Here is a 22,064-nt window from a genome sequence, read left to right on the forward strand (position 1 = left end):
CACCTGATGTAGTACATGTAGAAACTACTTTTGTTCTTTCTCAGTGGTGGTACCATACACCAGTATTACAAAATGTGGTGTGCCAAGTGCTTAACCTTCTCAGGCAGCAATAATACTGTAGCTTTCTCAGCTTCTTTCAGCATTATGTAATTTTAGTTTAGTATACATACAGGTCATGCAATAACCTGTAGAGAGGAAGAAAGGGAAAAGACTGAGAACTCAGGCTTCACAGAAAGGCAAAGAAGAGGAGAGGAGATTTGGGGAAACAATGGGGTAGAAAGAAAACAAAGTTTTAAAAAAATGGAGAGCAAAACCTCAAAAGTACTTAAAAAGGAAACCTTAAAAAACAGACCAGAACGAAGGGAAAGAAAAGAGACAGAAAATAGGTGAGATTCAGTGACAGCTTTAGGAATATGGGCGGGGGGTTGGGGTGGGGGGATGATTTACATTCAAATTCATTACAAATGAGATGCTCCAAACCAAAAAAAAGGGGTAGAACCACTGTGTTAAGTATTTCTACGATTTTGGGAGTACTCATCTGGAGAAAAAAGAACGAGGAGTACTTGTGGCACCTTAGAGACTAAAAAATTTATTTGGGCATAAGCTTTCGTGGGCTAAAATCCACTTCATCAAATACAGTAGGAATATAAATATATAATACATACATACGCACGCGCGCGCACACACACACACCATGAAAAGATGGGGGTTGCCTTACCAACTCTAATGAGACGAAATCAATAACAGTGGGCTACTATCAGCAGGAGGAAAAATCACTTCTATAGTGGTAATCAGGATGGCCCATTTCAAACTGTTGACAAGAAGGTCTGAGTAACAGTAGGGGGTAGAAATTAGCATGGAGAAATAGTTTTTAGTTTGTGTAATGACTCATCCACTCCCAGTCTTTATTCAGGCCTAATTTTGATGGTGTCCAGTTTGCAAGTTAATTCCACTTCTGCAGTTTCTCATTGGAGTCTGGTTTTGAAGTTTTTTTCTTGAAGAATTGCCACTTTTAGGTCTGTAATTGAGTGTTCAGGGAGGCTGAAGTGTTTTCTGACTGGTTTTTGAATGTTATAATTCTTGATGTCTGATTTGTGTCCATTTATTCTTTTGCATAGAGACTGTCTGGTTTGGCCAATGTACATGGCAGAGGGGCATTGCTGGCACATGATGGCATAGATCACATTGGTAGATGTGCAGGTGAACGAGCCCCTGATGGTGTGGCTGATGTGATTGGGTCCTATGATGGTGTCCCTTGAATAGATATGTGGACAGAGTTGGCAATGGGGTTTGTTGTTCCTGGGTTAGTGTTTTTGTTGTGTGGTGTGTGGTTGCTGGTGAGTATTTGCTTCAGTTTGGAGGGCTGTCTGTAAGCGAGGACTGGCCTGTCTCCCAAGGTCTGTGAGAGTAAGGGATCGTCCTTCAGGATAGGTTGTAGATGATGCGCTGGAGAGGTTTTAGTTGGGGGCTGAAGGTGACGGCTAGTGGTGTTCTGTTACTTTCTTTGGTGGGTCTGTCCTGTAGTAGGTGACTTCTGGGTACTCTTCTGGCTCTGTCAATCTTTCTTCACTTCAGCAGGTGGGTATTGTCGTTTTAAGAACGCTTGATAGAGATCCTATAGGTGTTTCTCTGTCTGAGGGATTGGAGCAAATGTGGTTGTATCTTAGAGCTTGGCTGAAGACAGTGGATTGTGTGATGTGGTCTGGATGAAAGCTGGAGGCATGTAGGTAAGTATAGCAGTCAGTAGCGTTCCGGTATAGGGTGGTGGTTATGTGACCATCGCTTATTTGCACTGTAGTGTCCAGGAAGTGGATCTCTTGCGTGGACTGGTCCAGGCTGAGGTTGATGGTGGGATGGAAATTGTTGAAATCATGGTGGAATTCCTCAAGGGCTTCTTTTCCATGGATCCAGATGATGAAGCTGTCATCAATGTAGCACAAGTAGAGTAGGGGCGTTAGGGGATGAGAGCTGAGGAAGCGTTCTAAGTCAGCCATAAAAATGTTGGCATACTGTGGGGCCATGCGGATACCCATAGCAGTGCCGCTGACTTGAAGGTATACATTGTCCCCAAATGTGAAATAGTTGTGGGTGAGGATAAAGTCACAAAGTTTAGCCACCAGGTTTGCTGTGACATTATCGGGGATACTGTTCCTGATGGCTTGTAGTCCATCTTTGTATAGAATGTTGATGTAGAGGGCTTCTACATCCATATTGGCTAGGATGGTGTTTTCTGGAAGATCACAAATGGATTGTAGTTTCCTCAGGAAGTCAGTGGTGTCTCGAAGATAGCTGGGAGTGCTGGTAGCATGGGGCCTGAGGAGAGAGTCTACATAGCCAGACAATCCTGCTGTCATGGTGCCAATGCCTGAGATGATGGGGCGTCCAGGATATCCAGGTTTATGGATCTTGGGTAGCAAATAGAATACCCCTGGTCAGAGTTCTAGGGGTGTCTGTGCAGATTTGTTCCTGTGCTTTTTCAAGGAGTTTCTTGAGCAGATGGTGTAGTTTCTTTTGGTAACCCTCAGTGGGATCAGAGGGTAATGGCCTGTAGAATATGGTGTTAGAGAGCTGCCTAGCAGCCTCTCATTCATATTCCGACCTATTCATGATGACGACAGCACCTCCTTTGTCAGCCTTTTTGATTATGATTTCAGAGTTGTTCCTTAGGCTGTGGATGGCATTGTGTTCTGCATGGCTGAGGTTATGAGCAACTGATGGGGGGTGGCTTATCTTCAGAGCACCTTTGTACCAAATCTCAGGTGCCTCCAGTATCCATGCCCAGCAGGTAAATCAATCGGGGGGGGGGGGGGTGTTAATTCCAGATAGGAAGTTTCCAGAAAATGAATTTTCCCTTTGACTTTCTTTAGGATTCATAACTACTATGCTCCCACTAAATGAACCCATATGTATGTAAACACCCAGATTTTCGCAAGAGGATGGAAAGAATATGCTCATGTGTAGTATGATATCACAGTTTCTGCAACTGAGCCATAGTTTCAGTAACTGCTTAGCAAATTTCCAGTTCCGAAAATGTAATTGCTGCTGTTACGGAAATGTGGGCAAATCTGTTTCTGACAACGACTCTCTGGCATTATAGGTGCACTTTGTACAATCTATCTGTTTGTCATGGGATTTTCTAGATTTGATTGAAATGATATCCTGATTCATTGGTCAGGGCAGAAGAAATATGTGACTAGAGCTGGGAGAATAACTGATTTTTCAGTTAGCTGGCAGTTCTGTAAAATCAGGAGGGAAAAATTGGTTCACGTTGAACCAAATCCAAAAATGCCAACATTTTCCAGCAAACATAAAAAGTCCAGTTTGTGTCAAATGAAATGTAATTCAACACAACATTTTGTTTCTGGGCATTTTGAAAGGGCTAGATTCACAAAACAGCCAGAAGGGCAGCATGGTGGGGAAGGTGGTCCCCACTTGTAATTCTTAGCCCAGTGGTTAGGGCACTCACTCAGGCTGTAAGAGACGCAAGCTGAAGTCTCTGCTCTGCCAGATGTATGGTAGAGATGTGAACTTGGTCTCCCTTCCTATCAAGAAAGCTCCCTTATTAACTACTGGGGCATGAGTGTTCTGGGGCATGTCTCTCTCAATCTCTCCTGTCGAAGCTAATTTACACACTCCAAATTGGGCAACGATAGCTATTATTTTAGTGTTTTAATTATTTCAAGGTAAAAGAAACATATTTCAAAAGTAAATATGTGACTTTGTCCAAATTCTTTAGAGTAGTGTTAGATAAATATTAGAATAATCTCCACAATTTACTATAAAGTTAAAGGAAAAGTTAGAGAAAAGAAGGTTGAATGTGGTACATGGTGGATTCTTCTTCACCTGAAGTCTATAAATCAAGCCTATATCTTTTAAAAATTTAAAACTCAAACAGAAGTTATGGGCTTGATGCAGAAATTATTGGGTGAGGTTCTTTGGTCTGTGCTATTGTCTGAGGTGGTCAGACAAGGGGTGACATAACAGTTCTTTTGTCCTTAAAATCTATTAATCTGAAATCAGACTGAGCTCCAAATGAATCATCATCTTGATGGTAGTCCTGACACTTAAGTAATTCTTGGAAGTCATCTGGAACCTTTCAACCCTGTCTCCAGATGTTAGGCATATTAAATGGTGGCTATTTAATTAGCCAGAACAGTTGTGGGGTTTTAAAATAAATAAAAATGACAAGAGGGTTCCTTGAGCCGATTTTGTGATTTTAGTGTTCATTAAAGCGTGGCTATAATTTTCTTTTCCTTCCACTCACACTTGTTAAATATGTGGGAAAAAATAATAATACACATTTTCTAACTTCTTCAACAAGTAAGTCAGGACTACTACAGATAAGTCTTCTTCACTAAACAACCTTGATTCATTCCCAGAGCAAGTCCAGCCTGTGCACTGAAAGAGGAAGGGTACTGTAGAAAAATTAGTATGTGGTCATATAATTGAAGATTATCACAATGCTTTCACACAAGGAACCTGAACTAGGGTTGCCTGGGCAACATTCATTCTGGCATTCCTGTCTTTCGAGCGCTTGACTTCGCAACCTCAGTGTTCTTTTAATGCAGTTTTTGTGAGTGTAAAATATAAATTGATACATAAATATTTCATTCTGGGTAATTAAGATTGAAAAATATTACCCTTCACCATCCTGTAAAAAGCTGTGTTTTTGCAAAACATTAAGACTGTGTGATGAGTTCCACTGGAGAAACTTCCATCTTTATATAGCAGCTTCTACTTTCACACTTGCTGCATAAGCCTCTTGTACTGCAAAGGGAGGCATTAAGGGTCCACCTTAACAGATCAATTTGTGGGACTGGACCTAGGGTGACCATAGGTCCTGATTTTATAGGGACAGTCCTGGTATTCGGAGCTTTTTCCTATATAAGTGCCTATTGCCCCCCACCCTCCTGTCCCAATTTTTCACAGTTGCTATCTGGTCACCCTAACAGGAGCTGAAGAAATTTAATTAGGGAAATTTTCTAAAGTCTCGAAATGTCATATGTCTCCAAAGAGAATTTTAATGTTTACCTAAGATGATAGATAATTTTAATATTCAAAACAGAGGAAGAACAAAGCAGTGAATTTGCTGTCTGTAAAGATAAGTCATTTTTAGAAATACCAAATTCAAGTTTTTCCCCGCACACTAAAACATCTTTAAAAAAATAACATAATGTGTGTCTGCCTACGTGAGTTAGTAAATTTCTTTTTTTTGGTTAACTTTTTTAAAATCTCTGATGCACCTTGTCAGTTTGTAGTTCACAACTTACAAATGTAAGTATGTGCGCCTGGCTTTATGGCATTTACAAACAAAGGTCTCCGTTCCACTTTTGGATGCAAATAACAGAAACCCCACACAAATGCGTAGTTAGTCATATGCTTTATTTTGCACACACAAGTGATCTCGTCAATTTCTTGGCGACTACTTCTATGTCAAAGTGCAGGATCAGGGTCTAACACCTCATGAAAAGACTTTAATGTTATGAGTAACACTGAGCTGAGAAACTGGGCTGTTCTTAATTCAGTACTATAAACACAAGCAACTGTATGCCCTAGTTCAGTGACTTTAGTTTTGTGGTAGGGCAATTCCATAACTGAAGAACACATTTTAAAATTTAAATATCTTGCTAAGCTGGGTTTGAAACATATACTGGTGAACTGCCAAACAATCTAATCCTTTTCTGACAGCTGTGTAACCTGCCAAGGTTTTATGCTATCTTTTTTTCCTCTCGTTTTGGGAATAGGTCAGCATATTGTATGAAATAAAAATTGTGGAATAAGTGAAGTCAAAGGAGTAGAAAAATAAAATTTGCCACTGTTGCTACCACCAAAGGCATGCACCAGTGGTTGCTATGTTGGGAAATCCTATAGAAAAAATCCTTGTATTGACATAAGTTTTGAGGCTGAAAGGTGCTACACAAATGTAAATCATTATTCTTAGTCATTGTTTTCATTAAACAAACTGATTTGTGACTTCTAGCTACAAATCTCATTGGCTGCTAGATCCTGTTTTAGGTTTTTAACCACCTTTTCAGAGCATTGAGTGATCAGGTACCTCGAGTGTTGGTCTGATAACCAGAAGGTGCTGCATGGTCTATGCAGATATTAACCCTGGTTGACCCCCAGGAAAATTTTAGAAATTGAAAAACCACCTATCAGTCCCCTCGGAGGATATTAAGAGCTACAGAGTACTCCAAAATGTCACTTTTGCTCTTTGGCTTAGGGGAAAAACTGTCGTAAAAATATAAACTTTTTCCATAAAGTATTTGATGGGAGAGTAGGACTCTCTTGAAATCTCCAGCCACTGAAAGAGAATTAAATATCATGGATCAAAATACTGCTTTGGTCTGTAGAGGCTTTTGGAAGTTGGTTTTAGAATTGGAATAAATGGTCTTTGCTCTCCAGTTTCTGACTTCTGTCATTTTTTTCAATTGTATTCTACCAAACCTATGTAATTTCCAGTCAAGCTTTTGAGGGAAAATAGTTTAAGGAGTAGAAAGAAGAAATAAAATTACATACCTTTCCCAAGTTAGTCACTGAAGTCAGCAATCTGTTTTTACAGTTTCACTCTTCAGATACCTGTATGAAAGTACATGTAATAGACTTGAAAAGAAAATATTGTACTCTTTATAATTCTTTGGTTCAGAACTTGTTATCTTGTATGTTAACCCATTCCGTATTTGCAGCAATACAAAGTGATATAATTCTTGAACCGAGCAATATTGAACCAGGGCCATTACTTTTTCTAAATAATGGGAACAAATGGGATCACAGTCATTAAAGATCTTGGATTCTGAGGTCTTACACGAAACATCTAGTTGGGGATGAGGATAAGTGGCGAAGAGTGCGAGTCAGTATGGAAAAGATCCTCCACGTTTGTCGCCAGCAGCTGACTCAGAATGTAGTGCAATGCTTTACTCTTATTTCCTCACTCTGGGCATAGAGTAAATTTGGAGAGAAATCACTTATTGAGTATGCCCCCCCTCCTTTCCTTTTAAAGATATCTCTTCACTACTTTCAGAGTAGCAGCCGTGTTAGTCTGCATTTGCAAAAAGAAAAGGAATACTTGTGGCACCTTAGAGACTAACAAATTTATTTGAGCATAAGCTTTCATGAAGTGAGCTGTAGCTCACAAAAGCTTATGCTCAAATAAATTTGTTGGTCTCTAAGGTGCCACAGGTACTCCTTCTCTTCACTACTATTAGTCTTCTATTTTGTTCTACTTATGTTCCACACTCCTCACCATGGTATTTGATGAATGGTCCTAAAACAACCATATATCCAGTTCATACACTAGGGAATGGGACAGTTACTATCTGGCAAACAGTTCTATTCCCAGCCAAAAAAAAGTATCAATTAATGTTACAGAAACTTTAACCTTTGGATTTTGTATGACTTGTGTGCTACATTTTTCATCCTTAAAACTGCATTAACACTAGCTTTTTGGATCAAATATTCCTGTTTGGATTTCCTTCCTTTTTGGAAGGTAGAAATAATGAAAGAAGACTGCTAAACTGTAGTGCACCTTTAATTAAGGGGATCCTTCAAAGCCAAAACAGAAACAGTGTAATGGGCACATACAGAACTGCTGAGGTTAAACATACACAACTTTAAAACTGCTGAGCCCAGTTTTCTTCAAAAGTGGATTCTTCATTTTTGTTTTCGTCTTGATGAGGGCTATAAACGAAGTCAGGTTTGAAGTTTTTAATCTCGGCCATTTTAAAAAGATATGCAAGAACAGACACCCCAATCGGAACTATAGGGAAAGTATTTCCCCTCCACTCACAACTCAAAAATAGAATGGACTTGGCTCAAACTTTCCAAAAATAACTTTCAGCCAGCACAAAGTATGGAAAATAATTTCAAAGGAATTTGCTTGAGAAATTACGAGGAACCAAAAAAAAGCATGTGTGTATGAGAAAGAGTGCATGTTTGTTAGGATACAAGTTGCAAATTAACTGTATCCGAATAAAATTCGAAGATGGCTTCAGATATGGATAAGGGAGAAGCAATATCTGTCACTGAAACCCTGGAGGATATGCCCCCATCAGATGGTGATCTTCGAACTCAGGAGACTAAGAAGGGGAGAGCTCTCTTTGTTTGTTTTTTAAATAGCACCTATCACTATAACGTATAAGTGCTGTCTTCTTAATGGACTCAGAAAATGGAGGTGTCTGGTCATTCTTGTCTTGTCTAATTAGGCTGCAAGGCTTGGGAAATGTCTCTTGCCATACGTTGTTACAGTGCCTCGCACAATAGAGCCAAGAGTGCTACTGCAATACACATGGATCACCATCATCAAAACCATGCTAATATAATCCAAGTATTATTAGAATTGGAATGAATCCTTATTAATATCAAGTGTTAAACAATTTATTTACTGTATTTACATATAAGCATGTTATATACCTGTTTGTAGGATTTAAGAAAAAATCCATGCTCAATAGTATTTAAATAGAAATGAACATTTTTATGAGTTAATTATTAGAGACTGTCTCTCTAATAAGGAGTTGTGTCTGTGTTGAAGGCACAAAGACATTTCTGCCTTGAATGGTTAACATGTAGACAATTAGATTAAGAGAAAATTAGGTTCGTTTTCCTTTTAGTATTCAGCTTGCTGTAGTAAATGAGTTGTGTGTGCTTTCTTTTGAGGATTTGTTTAGGAAATTTGGTATTAAAGGTTGTTGATTCTGTGTAGTTAAATCTTTCTAGGCTTTACAATTTTTTTTCTCAAGAATACCCTACAGTATTTGAGTTAATGTGTTCATCTACTAAAAATACATCACCCCTTGACTGATGTTATTATAAACACCACTTATTTATATCTTCAATTGGCTTATACTTTTGCAAGGGAGTTGGTGAACACAAGAGGTTAGCCATTATTCTGTCACAATTTTCAGCATGTATTTCACTGATGTATTTAATTATAGTGGAATTTTAGTAGTGACTTGCTTTTAGTTTAATCTTAAATAAAGAGAAAATATAAATTCCAAAAGCTTTATATAAAGTAGATCAGTGAAATAATTATTAAATGGAAGAATAAAAACACTTCCATCATAAACAGATTGCTTTGCATTTAAGAAATCCCATTCTCAAAATCTATTATCAGCAGAAGTGTGCTCGAGTTCATTTTATTGTATCATGTTTTATATTGATGTGTTTAGAAAAGTACTTCACCTGTAATGAAGTAAATTATGTTTCAACGATCCGTTACCTAAATGTTCAATCAAAATATACTTTTTAAAAGCCACAATTTTAATTAGCTTTGCAAATCAACTTTAAAATCATTTTTTCTTCTAATTATAATGTATGCCCTTTTGAGAAGTAGCCATTTTCCACTCTGAGATGATATTTGCGTAGCTGTGGATTGTCACTATCCTCCCTACTACTTCCTTTGAACATTGACCAGGTTGTTATCTAGTGGTTGGGTCATGCTACAGCAAAAATCAGCTCATATATAGTAGTGAGAACTCTTAGTTGCATAAAGAAAAGAATATGTTTATTTCTGTAACTCTGTCAAATTGCATCCACTGTAGTGGCATTTTAAAATATACTTCGGGATTTCTTGCTATTCTCTCAAAAGCATTTATTCCATAATGGCAGGAAAACCATAATCTCACAGATTGAAAAAAAAATTCAGGTGAAGTTTACATTTACAATTACAATGTTTATTTTTTCTCTTCATAGTTTATATAGTGCCTCCCAGCAATGTCTCTCAGACAATATTAGAATTAGTGTGAATAGCTAGGCTAAGATAAGTTTCATGTGGCCTCTGGTCAGCATTATCAATCGCCAAGTGGAGGATGGGCATAGAAAATAGGGCAGAGTAAAGGTTGTTAGATTATTAATTGAATTTCCTGATTTTTTTTTAACTGTAACATTTTATTGTTTTAGGACAGTACATTCTCAACCCTAATTCTGTTTTGACAGAGGTTTTTGTGTGGGAATATAACATTTTCCACTGCAAAAAGCAATGTTAATAAACTGTCATATTTAACATGTATGTGCAGTATAGTTTGGTATGTCTATTTTTAAAATGTATTATAAGATATACTTTTATCTTATATTTTAAAGTTTTGCATTGGAACAAAAAGTATTTGGAAACTTACAAATGGAATTTTAAGTGAAAATGACTTGGAGCATAAGATAAATAACATTTGTGGATGTCTTTTTTTTTTTTTTTTTTTTTTCCTCTCCAAGATCAACCTTAACTGCTTTCTCTTTAGCAGCTCAGACTATGCCAAGAGGATTATTCCATTGAGAACATAATGAATCATTTAGGGTTCTGTTTTGATAAAAATTCCATTTCAGCCACATAGACATCGAGAACCTTTTCCTGTGTGGCCCCCAAATATACAAACAGTAGTTCAAGAGCCAAAAACTTACTCAGCACTGCTCCTATGGAACCTATGCCCAGTGTTCTGACAGCTCCCCAATGGAAGCAAATAATGAGAACTGCTCTGCAGTATTATAGGGAAGTGTTTCATTCTTACGCCTGCCTGCACTCTCTGAACAGGATATGGATGGTCACCACCGGGTACATTCATCTGCTTCGGTCCATTGGCTGATTGTTACTAAGAGATAGATGATCTCTCTTCTGTGCTCTTGCCTTCACCCCACTGAGTCGGGGATATTTCACAGACCGACAATGTAAAGTTTTCTTTTTCTATGCCTCACACAAGAGCTCTGCACGCTATGTTAGGGTCATACTTCTGTGGCTGGTTTGGTGACTTCTCAGGGAAAATGCACAATTTATTTCCTGAATTCTCGGAAATTCTTTCTAGTTGTATCTTCTTTGCTATAATTTAGCTATAATTTAGCATGATATTATCTATCATGCTATATAATTTAGCATGATATTATCTAATGTGCCCAGGCCAGCCTTGCCTTTTCGTAACCTATTGTTAACTGTTACTACAATGTGGTTACTTTTTCTTGGAGCCTGTTTCTACACAGTCTACTTTCTTGAGAGCTAGAAATGCCTGTGAAGTCCATAGCACCTGTTCTTTCATCAACAGAAAAGGCATCCAGGCATAAAATTTTAGTTAATGTAAGTGAAATAACTTCTTCCTACACTAATGGGAAAATGTGTCCATCTTAGGTTTTTCCTCAAGCACCCATCCACATAGTATCTAAACATTTCTCAATTAAATTAAATCTGTATAATGAGGTTTCTAATGGACTCCATAGAGTGTTCTGTCATATCCCTTCCTTGGTTAGAGGAGGCTTTTCTTGAGGCATATTGTGTGTGCATGCGGATATGTGCATGCCTGGGTTAATTTTCCTGCGATGATGGGGAAGCTTCAGCAAAGTGGAGCAATTAGTAACATGCCTTGTAAGTGGCCCAAGTCTGGATCATTCTAATCTTTTTTGGAAGTTTTGTGCAGCCAAGTTCCCATACTTATAAGCATAAACAAGAGACGGTCTTTGTGTTTTAAGTATAGATTATGAGAGCATGAGTTCTTGTTCAAAATATCAGAATGGCTATGCATTGTGAGCCTTGGTTAATCAGAAGTGCCACTGCCAGAGACACATGCAGATTTAGGTTATTTTCACAGATATTCCTGTGGTCAGTGAATCACAAATGTGCATATTAAAAAAAAAAAATCTAGTCCTGTTAGGGAAGCTAATTTTCATATTAATATAGTGCACTGATTTTTTTCCTTGGTTTCCTGCCAGACCACCATGAGCATGTTCGGTTTGCACCAACAGAAGTGGGAGTTTGGGTGTAACTTTGTGTATGAATCATCCCATTTATTTCACTGGGATTATGCACACGCTTAATTTTAAGCACGTTTCAGCACTTTGATGGCTCTGGGTCAGTGTGCTTAGTGCTTTGCAAGATTGAGCTTATGGTGCACTTTTAAGTCATCTTGTCCAAAATAGCCATCTCCAGCTTTAGTCACTGTAACCTCATTATGAAACAGATACTGCATGATTTACAGTGCAATGTAATTTCTTACTTTTGAATTACACTAAGCTTCATAATTTACAAATATGTCAGCAAAACTGGGCTTTCTAAAACCTGGGTTTTTAAATTAATAGTTGATAAAATGTGATGCTTTTAGGGAATTTTTCTTCATATTTTGCCAATTTTAAGTCAATATCTCCTTATCCTGTTTTTGTTCAATTTAAATAGTTTTAAATGGCGCTCCTTGTCTTAAAATGCCATATGGCAGTTAAAAACAGAGTCAAGTACAATAAATACAATAAGACTCCTTCCCCCCCTCCACACTCAAAAATTCCAGATTTGGGGGTAAAACTGTCTAAAATTGGAAGTTCCTGGTCTTTGTCTCAGTACTAAAACAGCTCTAACCATGTATTTCAAAAATAATTTAAAATAATGTCCTTTTTGATTATTGTGAGAAAAATGTGTAAAACACAATTGATATTTACCTATACTGCTGTTCTCAGTAATTCATGGGATTTAATTAAAGAAACATGGTCTTTTATCAAATGTATTGGTTTCATTAATTTCTGTTGGGGTAGTGCATTGATGATTATTAGAAACTTAACATATGATTTTGAAACTTATCAACTGAATAACTTAAACTGACATTCAGTAGTCAAATTTATCATTCAGTATTCGTACGTAACATTCTTGCAAGGTGACCTTGTTAATTGTAACTATAAGTTCCTCAATGCCTTATTAATTCCAGTTACTTTTAGGCTCCTTCATAGATAATAGTCCACTAATGGAAAGGAAAAGTTGAATCTCAGGACTAAAGCCCCATACAATTTTGGTTAATTACCCAAACATCAATTCACCAAGGACCGTTTCCCAGATTTGATTACCCACACATTTTATATGAGCCTAAGATTTGATGAACACTCTTAATGATTTAGGACTAATTCCTTGTACCTATGATAAAGTTTACTAAGTAAGAATAAGTCTAAAATGGATTCTTAAATGTAGTCCTTAGAACATTCATGTATACATCTATAACTTCTTAATTCAGTATGGTAGTCACTAACAGTAGTAAAATCAAATGAGTTTCATTATTGCATACTCATTCAGTGTACAGAATTCCACAATCTCAGCTGATGATAGCACTGTACTAACTCAAAGTTCAAACACAGTAGTCTGAGTAGTACTTGTCTGTATTTGGGCTTGAATGTAACTTGATCTCTCATTCACACATACAAACACAGAGTTACTGATTTAAGTGCTCTTATTCAGGACATGATTAACAAAAAAATTTATCATTTTCCAGTGGAAAAATATCTGTTAACTATTACAAGATCTTGATTATTTGTCCACATTTAGCTGAACTTATAGTTCAGCAATTCACAGTTAAAAACTGTATTACAAGTGTAAATGAAGGAGATAATGGTAATCTTTAGTCTAGGATTCTAGCAATCATTCGTTATAGACTGGAAAACAGATACATTTAACAGGTAGCTGTATTCATGATAAATCTTATTATGTTTCCAGTAAGGATTTCTTTGTGACTTCAATCTAGGAGAATCCAGCTTTTTCCAATCTCCTGTCCACATATGTTCTTCAGCTTAAGAAAAGCAATTAATTGGAACAAGCAGCCCTATTCTGTTTTGAGGGGTACATCCCCCTATGCTATGTCTCTTCCAAGAAAAGATCTTTAATGAGTCAGAAGACATGTTTAAAGTGTCTTTGTACGAGAATCCCAACAGCAACAAAGGGCACCTACAGGTTACTAGACCTTCATGTTATCTGGTGTTTATTTCTTGGCTTTTTGGACTTCCAAGAACTCAAAAATAATTGCTTTGACCATCCAGTATAAAAGTCAACATTTTCTTTTTATCTGGATATATCAGTTGGGATCTTGAGAGCTCTTGAATTAAGTATCTTTTATAACTGGAACAAACACATTGTTGTCAGGTCTTCTCTTTATCAGTTTATCATGGCTGTTTCTCTCGCGCGCGCGCCCGCCCAGTGGCTTATCAAAAAGTCCAGGTTTTTTTTAGATAATAGAGGCCTACTGTGAGATTCACAAGGAGGTCTGAGGCACTGCAACACCTCACTTTTAGGCACCATGCCTGCCTAGTGGAATATGCCATCCCAAGTTCTGCACCTTGGCTCCCTCTGCAGTGCATGGGGAGAGTTAGGCACCCAAAAAGGGATTCACAAAAGCCAGCACATTGAACAGAGAGCTGCTTGAGTTAGCTAGTAAGAAAAGCTAAGGACAAGGATGTGGCCTGCCTAAGCCCTGCCCCTCAAATGGAGGACCGTGCCTAACTTCAGGGAGGGAGACACCTAGGTCCACTCAGGATTCACAACTGCGAACCCTCTCCTGGAGTTAGGCACCTAAGCTGAGTCAGTCCTTAAAAAAAGAGGTAGTGGTGACAAGGCTGCCCACCTTATAACCTTTAGCCTAGTGGTTAGAGCATTCACCCAGGAGATGGGAGGCTTGGTTTGACTCCCCACTTTCCCTGACATGCAGCAGGGACTTGAACTTGGTTCTCCCACCTCCCAGGAGGGTTCCCTAACTACTGGGCAGAAGGTAGGTTTAGGTGTGCTCAAAGCATGCATCCCGGATCAGGACCCAGAGACAAGATAGGCAGGGGAACATAGTTTGTGAATCTTGCCAGGGCTTAGGCATGATTTAGATGCCAAACTGCTGAGCAGTGTCAAGACTAAAGTGTCTATGTGCATGCCCAGCAACCAAAAATGAGGCACCTTAAGGACTTTAGCAGTGGCAAATTGGGTGCGTAGAGACTTTACATCCCTGCAGAGTTTTATGCAGCAGCTGAGTCATGGTTTTGTGAATGACAGTGGTGCCTAAAAGTTGGATGTTGGTCCCTAAGTCCCCTTTGTGAATATAGCCCCTACAGACCCAGCCTGTGGTTTGCTTCATTCAGTTAGTGAGTGAAGAGTTGTCCATTCAATTCTTTTCTGTAATGTGTTCTTATAAAAAATATGAATTCCAATGATAAGATCCAATATTACTTGTTTCATCACACATGAAATATTCCATTTGTTCTGATCTAATAAAGAGAAATGTAAATACGTTCTCAGACCCTAATTACCTTTTAAATTCATAATATTAACACAGCTTACCGTAGTTAATATCCATAAGTTGTGGGTGTCATTTTTACACTGTGTAAGGAAGCATATTGGACCAGTTTCAGTCTGGTGTCGAGCTACTCAAGAGCACAGAGAATCTTTATAATGAAGATTGGCTATCCCTGGTAGCCCACCGTTGAATGGATGGTGAATATGAATACCATGTATCGTTATATGATAAAAAGAGTCTCCCAGCTTCTGTCCAGGGTAAAGTGGGGAAGGCTTCAAGGAGATTATGCAGGGGGGGTCTCTACACCTCTGCCACTCTTTCTGTGCTGAGTGTTGGGTTTTGGGTACAAGGCTGGGATAAGGGCATGTCTGTTTAGTCCATGACTATGTAGATCCACCAACCAAAACCTCCTATAGAGGAGGTTTCACAAGGCCCACAGGCATTATGACAGACTTTAGGCTACAAGAGCAGCTCCAGGGGCAAGCTTTAGCTCCAGGAATGAGGATTTCATCTCTCCCCAGGCCTTGTCAAGAACACTGGCTGGTTTTACTAAGGTTTTGCACAGGGATTGAGGAATCTGAGACATAGAAATGAGTGTTTTCTCTGAGTGCAACTGAACGCCAGTAAAATCACAGGCTGGGCAAATCCAGCAAAAATCTAAATGAGAAGTGGCTTTTTGAAACTTAAAATGAGTTTTTTAGTTTGATTTTAATGCCTCTATGATCATTCTGCCAAATCTCTGCTTTTTTTTTTTTTAAATCCAAGAGCAAATGCATAAAGATAAGTTACAAAAAGTGAGTACTTCACTCATTGAACATGTTAAGGCTGCTTAAATGCGTTTGGCTTGAATAGCTTATTGTGCGCCACCTAGGAAGCCATACCTACCTTTTTTTCTTTTCTTTTCTTTTTTTTTCAGATTTCACTTCTAAAAATATGGTAATTTAGAACACAAAAACTTACCCGAAATGCTCTAATCTGCTTTTTAAAAAATTTATGTACCTCTTTCTACAATTTTTTCTTTTTAGGTAATTTCAGGTGACCCATTCTGGGTACCAACTACTGAGGAGGAATATTTGCACTTTGGGGAAAAGGCAGACTCTGAGAACCAGGCCCGCAAGTACATGAATTCAGTGAGAAAGCGAAAAGGACTTTACGTAGAAGAAAAAATCGTGGAGCATGCTGAGAAGCAAAGAACTCTCAGTAGAAATAAGTAACTGCCTCTACTTTCAGTTCTACACTAACTCAGCTAAGTGCAGGTGGATTATTTTCTGTACAGCAGATTCAAAATGTCATCTTGGACTTCAGGTTTTACACAAGATTTCTTATATGCTGTAATTTGTCTCTGGCTTCAGTTTTAATAAACTTGAGCCTCTCCAACCTTTTATATAGAGACTACAGTTTGTGTAATTTATTTGAATGAGACATAACAAGAAATTCAATGGAATTATTCTCTCCGATTTTCAGACTCTCCCCCAGCTGCTGTCCTTGGATTGCAAGTTATTTGCTTAAACTTTCTTCTTTCTAATTTACCTGATATAATCAAAACTAGACCTGGTCCAGTTATTCATTGCAAATAAATTAGGCAATGAATTTAGCTCTTTTCTTCTGTTCTTAACTCTGTTGCAAATTGATCCTGATTTCTCTTTATGCGTTTATTGTTCACAAGTATTTGCCATAACTACACATTTCAGCCTGTGTGATGTTCATGAACTGTTCACTCTGCACTATTCATGGTGTGTGAGTTGTCATCTAAATCATATGGTCTTCTTTCTGCTCCCAAATTGGATTATTTAAACTCTTCCAAGAGGAGAGGAATAGCAAATAGGAAAGAGTGAATACTCCTGTTAGCGCATGGATACACCTGTTACTCACTTGAATACTATTGTTTGTACAAAGAACAGCTATTCACCAAATATTTGTGTCAACAAAACCTCATTATTATACATGTTTGCAAATAGTCATAGTTCACCAGCACTCTTTTTGCAGGTAATCACAATAAAGTTGCACAGTTCATTAGCCTGTTTTGTAGATAAGGTAATAAAAATTCTTGTTATATGTTCTGAATAACCCACGCTGACATGGAAAACAATTATAAAGTAAGCTTTGTTTTTAAAAAACAAGGGAGGTTTTGCGGGGGAAAAATATTCAAAATCAGATTTTTTCAGTTTTTAATTACTGTAATCAATTGAACTTTGGGATCAGTACAAGGTCACAGACTTGCCAATGTCACCAGTTCTTAACTCTAGCTCAAAATTTGTAATTTTTGAGCTAATGTGAAAGCATGGAACTAATAGCACTGGCTTGGTAGTTGTCATAAATATAAAGGGAAGGGTAATCACCTTTAAAATCCCTCCTGGCCAGAGGAAAAATCCTTTCACCTGTAAAGGGTTAAGAAGCTAAAGGTAATCTCGCTGGCACCTGACCAATGAGGAGACAAGATACTTTCAAAAGCTGGGAGGAGGGAGAAAAACAAAGGGTCTGTGTCTGTCTGTGTGATGCTTTTGCCGGGGACAGAACAGGAATGGAGTCTTAGAACTTAGTAAGTAATCTAGCTAGGTATGTGTTAGATTATGATTTCTTTAAATGGCTGAGAAAATAGCTGTGCTGAATAGAATGAATATTCCTATCTGTGTGTCTTTTTTGTAACTTAAGGTTTTGCCTAGAGGGATTCTCTATGTTTTGAATCTAATTACCCTGTAAGGTATTTACCATCCTGATTTTACAGAGGTGATTCTTTTTTTACTTCAATTAAAAGTTTTCTTGTAAGAAAACTGAATGCTTTTTCATTGTTCTAAGATCCAAGGGTTTGGGTCTGTGGTCACCTATGCAAATTGGTGAGGATTTTTACCAAACCTTTCCCAGGAAGTGGGGTGCAAGGGTTGGGAGGATTTTGGGGGGAAAGATGTTTCCAAACTACGTTTTCTCAGGAACCCAGATAAAGTTTGGTGGTGGCAGTGGAAGTCCAAGGGCAAAGGGCAAAATAGTTTGTACCTTGGGGAAGTTTTAACCTAAGCTGGTAAAAGTAAGCTTAGGAGGTTTTCATGCAGGTCCCCACATCTGTACCCTAGAGTTCAGAGTGGGGAAGGAACCTTGACAGTAGTGTTGTGTGTGTTTCCTCAGAGCTCTGCTCAAACACCTCAAACTTTACCTTGTTACCTTTACCCTTGTTACGATGTGAATCTCAACTGTAATTATTACTGTTTGTTTATTTGTATTGCAATATCAACTAGGAGCCTGTCATGGTTTAGGGTTCCCTTGTGCTAGGCACTATATAAACACAGAGGAGAAAGATGGTCCCTGGACCTATCTTGAACAACTGCTGTTTGTGCTGACCACCGAATTCATTGTAATTTGTGATTTAATGTGGATTTAGATTCAGCTTTCTGGAGTTGAAAGGCTGGTGCATTAATGCACCACATCACCTAGAGCCAAACATGATAAATACTTTATTAATCTGTAATTTCAGCTCTGTTGGATTTACAAGCTGCTTCTGTTCCACAGCAAAAGATTCCTGCCACTGTTCAAAAGTCGTAATATTTTGCAACGGTGGCCACATGAAACTCTGCTTTGTCTTATTTTATACTGCTCCCCAGCATAGATCCATCAAAAATCTCAAGTAATTAAGTTTAGACAGCTGGTCTCTCTGAACTAACTATTAGCTTGGGATGTGCACTCTCTCACTCGTTTATACATACTCACACTTATAATAAAATAAATTTCTGCCCACTAAGTCTTAGAGTAGAAAATATTTCAAACACAGTGAACCTCAAATCCAGTGAAGATGAATCCCCTTAGGAAAGTATACAAGATGTTTTGCTATTTGATTCAGGCATCTGTGTGGTAGTCAGAAGGCTCTATATGGGTCAGAACTAAATTAACATGAAAAGAAATTCTTCAGTGGCCATAACTTGCTGTTGAATGAAATAGAAAGCTGAAAAGAGGAGGGAAAACATACTACATAAGGTATCCACTCATTTAATTGTTAAGTGTTTAGAGCTCTGCAACCAAGGGGAGACAACTATTGTGTATTCAGGAGGGTTTAAGGCTGAATAATCCAGATAAGTATCCTTGGAGGGCTGTTGATATTTCATAAAGCTGAAGGGGAATAAGTTCTTTAGAGTCTTCTTCCAACTATTTTTAGAACCTTACTGCAAATAGTGAAGAAGAGGACAGTATGTGCTCAGTTTCAAACAACCATAAAACCATAGTTGTCGAGGTTATTTTCTTCCCAGAGTATCTCCACATTTTTAATACGCTACTGCTGGGCACTGTTCCTTTAGCACCTACCTGGCATTTCCATGTAAATATTCTGAGTGGCAATTAGAGAGAGTAGTCAGAAGTAATTTATACGGCCCGTGCTCCCTAAGGTAAAGGCAACTGTTAAGTGTTGCACAAGTGTATAATTGATGTAATGTTTAACTTTTACTGTAATAGTAACCCTTTTTCTTTTCCAACCTCTTTGCTTTCATTATAGAAATATAATGTTTCACCTAAAGATTTTATTGAAACCTTATTCAAGCAGATGAAATATTACCCTCTCCAGAAGGGTGATCCATAAATTACTTGTCTTCTGAGCAGTGTCTACATGAGAGATGGGTGGGTAAAACCTCTCATTTTGCCCACGTTCAGCAACTCTTCAGGGGTGATTCTAGAATATTTAAATGGTTTTGAGCTATTAAACTTGACTAACCAGGGAGAGGCTGTTTAAATATGTTATTTTGCAGTAATTTTCATATTTTGCCATGGTCTGTCTTCAAGTGCATCAAAAAATATGTAGCATGGGGACAATGTAAGATGCTGCTATAGTGCATGTTTGTAAATGATCAGGTAATGAATAAAGCTGAGTATCTTTCTTGGACACGTGCTTAACATAAATAGTTTTTAAATAAAATGTATTGAAATAAGTAACCGAACTGAGAAAATGTAACTAACCTGGAAACACTCTAGCAGCTTTATCTAGAATCTGTTTTCTCAGTAACAGCCACTGGTGGGAGGAGAATCCGATCGCCTATGAAGCATGAATCTCAAACCACACTTCTCTGTTTTATTCCAAAAGCAACTTCGTGGAACGGTTTTTCCCTGCTTGTTACATGCATATGACAATATGACAGAGTTTTGGAAACTCTCTGCTAAGCGTGACAGATAACTTGCTGATGAAGCAAACCATGGTAAGATTTAATTGGGAGAGCTCAACCATTAAATCAACTGATCCTCCATTGCCAGCTTTATTGCTAAATGTAATGCTTGATTAAAATAAATACAAGCCTCTTTTAAGATGTATTTCTCAGCCTTTATTTTTCAATGCATTTTTAAGTTTTCAGTGGCAGATCCTCAGCTGATGTAAATTGGCATAGCTCCAGTGACTTCAGTAGAGCTGTGACAACTTGAACCAGCTGAGGGTCTGCCCCTTAGTGTGCAAAAACACATCAAGCTTCTGCATAGCTGTGCAGTTATAACCCTTCACAGAGCAATGACCATTCTTGATGCCCCAGATTATTTTGCATCATGATGTGAACAAGCAGGAGTAAGAGTTGGGTTTACTTGGAGAAAACCAGGCCCATCCGGTGGCAATCAAATCCCTTATAATAGTTGTCTATAGGGTCCTCCTTTTATCTTCTTACATTAGGAAACCTTTCCTTTTCTCAAACACAAGTAATTTAGTAGATTAACCTGTCTGCAGAGTGCAGTAAGACAAAACTTTCAGCTGAAAGACTAGAACAGTAGGTTAATAGTAATCAAAGCATGGCAGGAATGTTGGGCAGTATGGTTTTTTTCCTGCTTCTCATTTTTCTGTATTAGCTTAGGAATTAGGCAGTCCCTAGAGTATTACAACAGGGGAGGTGGGGAAGGGAGAAGGCAAGAAGCAGACTTCTTCTGCACCAAAATGTATAATTCCAAAAACAGCTCTGGTTAAATAACTATCAAGCCCCCTGGTTCTTGGGGACTAAGCCACCCTTTTTTCAGGGTACAGGATAGTATATTATACTTGGAATCATACTCAGAGAGAAATAGAGCACCTCACTCATTCACAAGGTCCGTCGTGCTTGTCATTAGACCTAATGAGAAGAGAGAAATATTGAGCTATACACTGCATAAGACAGTTTTGAGCCCTGAATGGCAGTTTTGGATGTAGCTGATTTGGGATTCTTCCCTTAATTGGTCAGGTTTTTATTTTGATAGCACAGATGGATTTTCAAAGTGTTTGGACTCCAAACATTAACTGGTTTGGGGTGAACCTCAGATTTGCGAATTGGGTTTGGCTAAGCATCCAAAAGTTCGGATGTCCTCTGAATTTGTTGCAATGTATAGTAGAACCATGTGCTCCTCCGTGATTGTCCATGATGGAAAGTAACCAATATGCCGAGAGAGCTGCAGTGGGCGCACATGTTGGGGGGTGAAAGTAGCACAGTTCAGGCACCTTGCCATTTTGTCAAACCATCTGAGTTTGCTCCTGGGGCATGTGGAAAAAGTGGGTGGGGCCAGGGATTGGAGTAGATGACACACTAAGCAACATGATTTCCCCCACCTCCCATGAAAACTTGTGGGCTTGATTCACTGAAAAAGTGGCAGGGTTACTGCTTGAGGGAACATTAATGTTACTGGAGTGTTCTGTCAGTCCTACTCAGATTTAAAGGGAGCAGTGAGTTAAGTGCTTTGCTGCTTCTGGACTTGCCATGCTGCCATATCAAGGAAAAAGGGTGTGCTGCATGGAAGCAAGAAGCCACCCAGCTGCCTGAGATCAGTGAAACTGAGGGTGAAGTTCTCTGTAGGGTCTCAACCTTTACTTTCTTTTTGAGCCCCACTCCTGTATGTTCCTCAGTCCCAGAGACTGATGAGGGATGGGGGGAGTAGAATATGTGGACTCCACATCTCCAGTGACGCCGTGGAATTCAAGCATTAATTTGTTTCCTTTGTATGTTTTTGTTCAGAAGGAAAATATGACCGGTAGTTTGCACTTGTGCACGTACAAGTAGCTGCTTTCATCAGAGACCTTCGAAGTGCTTTAGAAACATTAATGAATTATGCTTCACGTATAATGTCTTAATGGCAGGAAAGTATCATCTCACAGAA

At 38.4% G+C, this 22,064-nt stretch overlaps 1 protein-coding gene across 2 annotated transcripts in view; it reads left to right on the plus strand.

The window, feature by feature from the left end:
• The window catches only part of EFL1 (elongation factor like GTPase 1), a 150,953-nt gene extending 133,441 nt beyond the window's left edge, over positions 1–17,512 (plus strand). For both annotated transcript variants that reach the window (XM_074966436.1, XM_074966437.1), the window contains exon 20: positions 16,019–17,512. In XM_074966436.1, the coding sequence (XP_074822537.1) occupies positions 16,019–16,207 (189 nt within the window). In that variant the 3' untranslated portion in view covers positions 16,208–17,512. The remainder of the gene's footprint in view (positions 1–16,018) is intronic.
• Positions 17,513–22,064: the final 4,552 nt, after the last annotated feature.

This window comes from Natator depressus, chromosome 10, assembly GCF_965152275.1.
Source record: "Natator depressus isolate rNatDep1 chromosome 10, rNatDep2.hap1, whole genome shotgun sequence".
In the NCBI taxonomy this organism is placed as follows: Eukaryota; Metazoa; Chordata; order Testudines; family Cheloniidae; genus Natator; species Natator depressus.